Source organism: Fringilla coelebs (genome assembly GCF_963513975.1).
Source record: "Fringilla coelebs genome assembly, chromosome: 21".
Lineage (NCBI taxonomy): Eukaryota > Metazoa > Chordata > Aves > Passeriformes > Fringillidae > Fringilla > Fringilla coelebs.
Genome location: NC_140047.1, coordinates 3,654,960 through 3,662,349, shown reverse-complemented (window position 1 = coordinate 3,662,349; position 7,390 = coordinate 3,654,960). Strand labels below are relative to the sequence as shown.

The window sequence follows — 7,390 nt, the reverse complement described above, 5'->3', positions numbered from 1 at the left end:
ATCAACTTTTTTTTTTTTTTTTTAATGCTTTGTCACAGCCCTGGATTGTGGCATCAGAATCATCCAGAAGTCCTGGGAGGGGGAAGGACTTTGCTCATCATGATGGACTGATGTACTTTGAAGGCTTTAATAATTTGGTAACTACCTCACTTCACTGCTGCCATCTCTACCATCCCAGGAGCTGCCTGGAATCACAGGAGTGTTTATTCTCCTCGGCTGTATTCACAGGGAAATCCTTCATTTCCAAGCTGGGCTAGATAATTCATCAGCTCTAGGCAGATAAGCATTATTTCCATCTCTTCAGTGAGATGTAATTAGCTGGCATGATTAGACTTTATCAGCAATTCTGTACAGCTCCAACACTGCACAGCCTCTGATGGGAGGGACGTCTGTGCCAGGTCCCTCAGAGCCCCAGCATGTGGGACAGGCCCAGGACAGGGTGTGACAAAGCCATTTGAGCATCACTTGTGCTGCTGGCACTGGTGGTTTATTCTCCTGGATCCAGGGGCTTTACCTGGAGCCTTTGCAGAGGGATGTGGGGAAGCAGAGCAGGGAGCTGGGAGCTGAGCCTGCACAGGGGGATGGATTTAAAGACATCCTTGGGAAGGATGGAGCCAGGAGGGGAGGTAGGAGGGCAGTGGGGGGCTGTGTCTGCACCCCTTGTGCTCAGCAGGATGGGCACAGTGCCTGAGCAGGGCCAGGCCAGGCTGCCAGAAACTGCAGCTGGAGAAGGACAAACCATGGCCATCCCCATCCTCCTCAGAACCCCCTTCAGGGTGGCAGGGATGAACAAAATCCTGTCCAGGAGCACATTGGGGACAATGCCCTCTGCATGTAGCCATGTGGGAATAAACCAAAATGTGCCAGAGAGGAAGGACAAACCACCCCATCGCCATTCTCATCCTCATCCTCCTGGGGCAGCCACTGGGGCAGTGGGGATGAAGGAAACCCTGACTGGGGACAATTACCTCTGCACCATGACCATGTGGGAGTAAACCAAAATGTGCTGGAGAGGAAGGACAAACTATTCCCATCCCTATGCCCATTCCCATCCCCATCCTCCTCAGGCACCCATCAGGGTGGCAGGGGTGAAGGAAACCCTGACCAGGAGCACACTGGGGACAATGCCCTCTGCACATGACCCTGTAGGAATAAACTAAAATGTGCTCATCTGCTGAATTTTGAGCTCCCAAATGTCTTCAGTCCCAATAAAACCCTTCAAACAACTTCTCTACTTTCCTGGCCCAAGCTTTAGCAGCTGAGCCTATCTCTGGCAGCAGGCAGCCTGTGCCAAAAGCTCCCTGCTGTGTCACCACGTGGCACTGTCTGGTGGTGCCAGGACATCATGCCCATCCTCAGGTGGTTTTTGGAGCCCCAAAAGCAGCCTGTGTGTCTGTGTGACAGCTCCAGGCTCTGCTGACTGACTATTTCTGTGTGCCACAAACATTCCCTTCCTGTTTGCAAATCAACAATATCAATGCTGTCCATTTTTTACCTCTTCATTCAGGTTTTATTTATTTATTTAAGAGACACATCAGTGGGCAAAAGAGACAGTGATGAGTCAGTGCTGCTGTGCTTGTACAGATTAATTTTTCAAAAATAAGGCTTTTTAACCACTTACTTGGTTTATTTAGCAGGATTCTGTTTGCACTGCCTAATCATATCCCATACATTGCTTTTTTAGAAGGGATGAAGCTTGGTTTCTAATAATGAAGTTATTTACATGGATAGATATTCCCATTTATTTTCAATTTGAAGGGGGATGAATTTTCATTGCCTCTTAAATACCATCACCTCACTCAGACAGAATTTCAGATTAATTCACAGCCAGAATCCTTGGGGATCAGCACTGGGGAAAGTGTTTAAAAGCCTCCAGTGGAACGATTTTCTATTGGAAATGAGATTTTGCTGCAGATAAATTTCCCACGAGAATCCCTTGATACCAGCAGCATTCTGGCCAGGCAAACAAACTGCAAACCAGCCCTGTGCTAAGGGTAAAACCTTCTTATGGGGCACCTCGGGGGGAAAAAGGGAAATATTCCAGCTTTGGAATTATTTTCCCATTGAAATGAGTCGGAGGGTTGAGAAGAGTATCAGGATGGAAAAGGCTGATGCACTGTGGGCATCCCTGGGGGCAGAGGGAGCTGGGACAAATGCAGGTGGCATCTGGGTGCCACCCGATGTGTGATGTTTTTCGGAGAGTGTTCGGCTTGGGCAGAGCATGGCACGGGCTCACCGTGCCCAAAAGGAGGATTTTGGCTCCAGGGTGGCATCCCCCTGGCACGCAGAGGGGGCAGGAGCCGCTGGTGTCCCCGGGGTGGTGGCAGCGCTGCAGGGCAGGGCTGGCGGTGGCAGCAGGCGGGGAGGGAGGGGTGTGCCCATCCTGCCGCCCCCTGCCCAGCCCCGCGGCGGCCAAGGGCAGCTATTTCAGGAGCATAAACAGGATGCCTCGCTCCCAGCCCGGCCACTTCCAACCCTCCCTCCCACCGCTGCCGGGTAAACAAGGCCAGCCCAGGAAAAGCCTCCCGGAGCCGTTTCCACGCTGGCTGCCCCACACCGAGCCAAGCAGCTGAGCCCAGCTTCGCCCGGCCCAGCCCCGGCTTCCAGAGGTCTGGGAGCATCCAGGGACCCCGAGCGATCCCAAGTCGTCCATCCACCTCGGCAGCGACTCCCAGGAGCCTCCCTGCAGCTGGGAACGGCTTGAACTTTCTGGTCACGCCACCACGTCCTCCTTCCTCCTCCTCCTCCTCTTCCTCCCTCGGTCACACCCCGAGCTGCTGGCGGTGCTCGGGCTCTGGAAATGAGGGCGGCGGGGCCTTTCCTCCCCTCGGATCGTGCCCGGGCAGCGCCGCGGGATCCTGCGGGCTGTTTCCGCCTGTTGCGCTTGGGAAAGGAGCCGCAGCAGCAGCAAGAGGAAGGAGGAGCTTTTCCAGCGCTTCCTCCCCGGCTGGGTCCGAGGAGACTTCGCACGATCGCTGCCACATTCCCGGTTTCAGTGCCCGCCCCCCCCCCCCGCTCCCCGGCTCCCCGGGAGATGCCAGCCCTATCCCGGGACAGCTCCTGCGGCTGGGGCGGGTTTTAAATCACCTCGAGCGTTCCCATCCCGTTCTCCCCCGGGCCCCGGAGGCCGAGGTGCCCCTGGCTGTGCCCGCTGCCCGCCGGCTCCCACGCCCCTCTCCAGTTTGGCACCAAGGTCAGGCTGTTGGCCGCGGGTGTGGGCGCAGGTAGCACGGAGCCCGGCTGTCGCAATGCCGGGCTGGAGCAGCGCCGGGCCAGCACGGAGCCGGTTCTCCCGGTGGGACTGCGGGGGGACACCGGGCACTGCCCAGCTCCGGCTGGGGGCACGGCCCCCTCCTCCATCCTGCCCATCCCCCCGCCGGCAATTAGCGCGGCTAATTACCCGGCAGGGGGACACTCGCAGCCTCTCCCCGAGGCCGGGGGCGGCGGGCGGGACGCGGGGCGGTGCGGGAGGAGTGGCCGGGGGGGGCCGTGGGGCGCCGTGCTGCCGGGCCGCCCCGAGCTCTGCCTTCTTCCTCCTCCTCCTCCTCCTCCTCCTCCTCCTCCCTCTCCCTCTTCCCTCCTCCTCCTGCCGCTCCTCCCGCCGCCCGGCCCGGCCCGGCTCCGCTCGCCATGGGAGATGTGGTCTCCACGCACCTGGACGAGGGTCGCCGCCAGCACATCGCGGGTGAGCCCCCGGCGCGCCCCCCGCTCCGCTCATCCCAGGCAGATCCCCGGCATCTCCCCATCCCTCCGTCTGTCCCTTTGGGAACCTCCTCGCTCGCTCGTCTCGGGACCCCCACGCCTGCTCTTCGCCTCTCTCTCGCTCTTTAAAGTTTTTAATTTTTAGTTTCCCCGCGGTTTTGCCTCGGCACAGTTTGGGGGGGTACCCGAGGTGCCCGTGTTCCTCCCAAATGAAAGGCCGCGTTGTGCCGGGGTGTTTGTGTTGGCGGCGGGGCTCGGAGACCCCTCGGGCTGCGGGAGGGGAGAGGGGAGCTGGGCTCCGGGGGATGCTGGAAGCGCAGGGACACCGCTGTCAGCACGGGCGCTGCTGGCGCTGGCTGGCACATGAGCCTCATCCCCCTTCACAGTGCTGGGAGATCCTTAGGAACCCCCCCTCCGAGGTTCTGGGACGGAGGGAAGGGCTGCCTGCACCCCTGGCTGGCTCCAGGCAGAACACAGCAGTGACCCCGCCAGCTCCGTGCGACCGGCAGGGTGACAATGCGGTCATTGAGAGCCCGTGTGTCCCCCGGCTCAGGATGTCTGTCTGCCCGGAGCTGCCCGGGAACCGCGGAAGGCTCTGTACAGATCGTGGGAAGCCATGGCTGGGGGGCTCAGCGCTGCTAATTGGGGTCTCTGGTGACACTCCTGACCCCTGTAAGTGGGGTCACCCCCCCATCGCCGTACTGGGCTCCCCCAGGCCACTTTGCGTCACTCGTGATGCGAGCGCTTGGCTCCCCGGGGCTTCTGAGCAGGCAGGACGTGACCTCCGAGCCCTTTCATGTCCCAGCTTTGGTTTCAGCTCCCCAGGCTGGCAAAACCTCGGCTCCAGTGGCTGAAGCCACCCCCGCAGCAGCGGGGCCGCACCTGAGCGGTGTCACAGCCGAGGGTGGCTTCGAGCTGGACCTTGCGCGTCTCGTCGGCAGCTCAAGGGCTGGGGACCGCCCATGTTTTGGAGGTGACTCCGCCGTATCACTCCTCTGTCGCGGCCATAAAGCCACGGGAGTGGCTCTGAAGTCCTTTTGTCCCCAAGGGCTCTGGGGGAAGAGCTGCCGGAGCTGCCGTGGGGCTGGCGCAGGGACGGCTGTCTCGCCGTGCAGCCCATCCGCCCTGCCAGGCCCCATCCTGGCAGGAATGCTTACGTGGTATGCGGCTCAGCAGGACGCCAGCAGGTTTCTGAGCTTTGAAGGAGAGCTTGGAACTCGCTCTGGGGTTTTCATCTTGCATTAGTTAAAGCTCAGCCCGGCTGAGCACCGGGTCGGGGATGCCTGTGGCGTGTTTGGATCCAAAGCACATCCTGAATTTCTCTGGAACTTGCTGCTTGTCTGTGCACAGATAGCTCCCCATGCAAGCCCCTGTGATCCTAATCCTGAAGAATAACAAGGAGAAGCCTGGCTGGGTTTCCTGTGTAGGAATCTGTCTCTGCTGGGTCAGGGACTGGGTGTTTGCAAGGCCAGGCTGGATGGCTCCACCCTGGCAGGGGCTGAGCTGCTACCCCGGGGTGGGATTTAACCCATGCTTGAGGACTGCAGAGGGCTTTTCATGGGAAAAAAGATTTTATGAGGGAAAAAAAAAGATTCCTGTGGAATAGGATTATGGAGACTGGGTTGGGACATGTCCTGTGCCATGCTGGGGTGAGCAGGGGAGACACACACATGTACTGGGACACCTCCTGGGAGACACTGGGGCAAACTGGGTTCCTGGAGCACCTCTCTGCTCCTGCCAGGGCTCCTGGCTGGCTGAGGAGCCCCCGGAGCTGGGAGGGGCTGGAGCCCAACAGGCAAGGCACGACTTGCTGTCAAGGCATGCAAAGCAACGTGGCGGGGAAAACTCCAGGTTTTCCTGCCTAGCTCGGCCTGTTCTCCACTGCTGCTGCCCCAGGAGGGATCCAGCCCTTCTCCAAGCCGCTTTTCCCAGTTGTCCTCCCAAATTTGGGGGTTTGGATTTGCTGCCCAGGCCCCCATGACCCCTGGTTACTGGAGGGACAGGAGCTCTTTGGGCTTGGCAGTGCTTCCCGAGGTTGCAGCTCCTTAGACCAGCAGAGCTGCTGGGCAGAGCCTGGCCCAGACCTGTGCCCCTCCTGGGAATGGGGTAAAGGCAGGAGGGAGGTGGGAGAAGCCCTGCCATGCCCACAGTGCCCAGGCTGTGCAGGTGCCATGCCCTGTCCCAGCCCATTTGATGGTGGCTGTTTGAGGCTCGTGCCAATGTCTCCCAGAAGTCACAAGCCACACAGGTGTGACTTGGGTGGCTCAGGAACAGGGTCTTTCCTCCCAGCTGGGGCTGGAGGGCTCCAGGCAGTCACAGAGGCAGGTCCCTGCCAGCTTTGAGGTGTCAGGGCAGCCAGGTGTGATGCACAGGTGTGATCCTGCATTCCCTTCTCCAGGGTCTCTCTGACTGGTGCTTTCTCCTGGCCCCCTGCTTTGGACATCTTCCTGCCTGAGTCAGCCAGTTTGTTTGTCAACACCCTTCAGCTGCTCTCCTCCTCCTCCTCCTCTTCATCCCAGATGTGGGTTGGGAGTTGTTTCCAAGCTGCTCTGTGGGCTGGAGCAGGGACTGGCTTATCCTCCTTGTGCAAGATGCCCAGCGTGGGCACCATCACCTGGGCACAGCAGGGTGGCAGGGATGGGGTGTCCTGGGAAACCAGGATGTCACTGGGTGGAGTTTTGTGCAGTGTCTCTCATGCCCAGGGCAGTGGGTGCTCTCAGGATGAGCTCTTCCCTCATGCTGGAATCCTGATGCTTCCCTGGAGCATCCCATGGACCCCTTCTCCTGGGGGCTGAGCTGAAGTGGGGCTGGCAGGAGCTCTGGGTGGAGCTGCTGGTCCTGAGCCCATGGGTGCCAGCACCCAGGGATGCAGCAGGAGGTGCTGGGTGAGAGGCAGAGCCCAGGGATCAGCAGGAGCCGCTGGATGTCTCCACGGCAGAGGGATGTGTGGGTGGGTGGCAGCACAGGGAGGGTCCCCGGGATCTCACACCTTGCTCCGGCATCTCCGGGGAGTCACCAGCCCGTTAATTACGGAGTGAAGCAGCTGCTAATTTCGGGGTAGGACTTCCACAGGCAGCAGCCCACGCGGAGGTGACACCGAGCCTCATCCCTGGGGCGGGACCTGCAGCCTCCCTGCTCCAGGGAGCCTTGTGGGGCATCGGAGTGTGCATGTCCCTGATCCCAGCGAGCAGGGGGATGGGATGAGATGGGATGGGATGAGATGGGATGGGATGGGATGGGATGGGATGGGATGGGATGGGATGGGATGGGATGGGATGGGATGGGATGCGATGGGATGCGATGGGATGGGATGGGATGCGATGGGATGGGATGCGATGAGCCGGGCTTCAGGGTCGGCTCCAGAGGTACCTGACAAACGCCAGAAGGCATCAGGCTGTGGTGTGCCCCGGGGGTAGAGGCTGCTGGCAGCGGGACGAGGTTCGCTGTGGCTTCCCTAAGCGTGACACTCATTTCCCAGCCTCTGCCACAGCTCAGCTCCAGCCGGCGTGGGAGGTGGAGGCTGCCGGGCTCTGGGGTTGGTCTTGAGGCTGCAGCCCTCGCCCTGCCCCGGGGGCAGCCGTGCGGGAGGCTCCGAGGGCGCTGCAGCCGTGGAGTGGTTTCTCCCAACGAAACGTGTGTCTTTCATCGCCAAATAAATAACTCCCCTGGCATGTCAGGGCTCCCTGCC

At 60.1% G+C, this 7,390-nt stretch overlaps 1 protein-coding gene across 1 annotated transcript in view; it reads left to right on the top strand.

Moving 5' to 3' along the window:
- The first annotated feature begins 3,552 nt into the window (after positions 1 to 3,552).
- Positions 3,553 to 7,390, top strand: part of NIBAN2 (niban apoptosis regulator 2) — a 33,748-nt gene continuing 29,910 nt past the window's right edge. Inside the window, exon 1 of the mRNA XM_084219573.1 lies at positions 3,553 to 3,685. Within this exon, the coding sequence (XP_084075699.1) occupies positions 3,631 to 3,685 (55 nt within the window). The 5' untranslated portion in view covers positions 3,553 to 3,630. The remainder of the gene's footprint in view (positions 3,686 to 7,390) is intronic.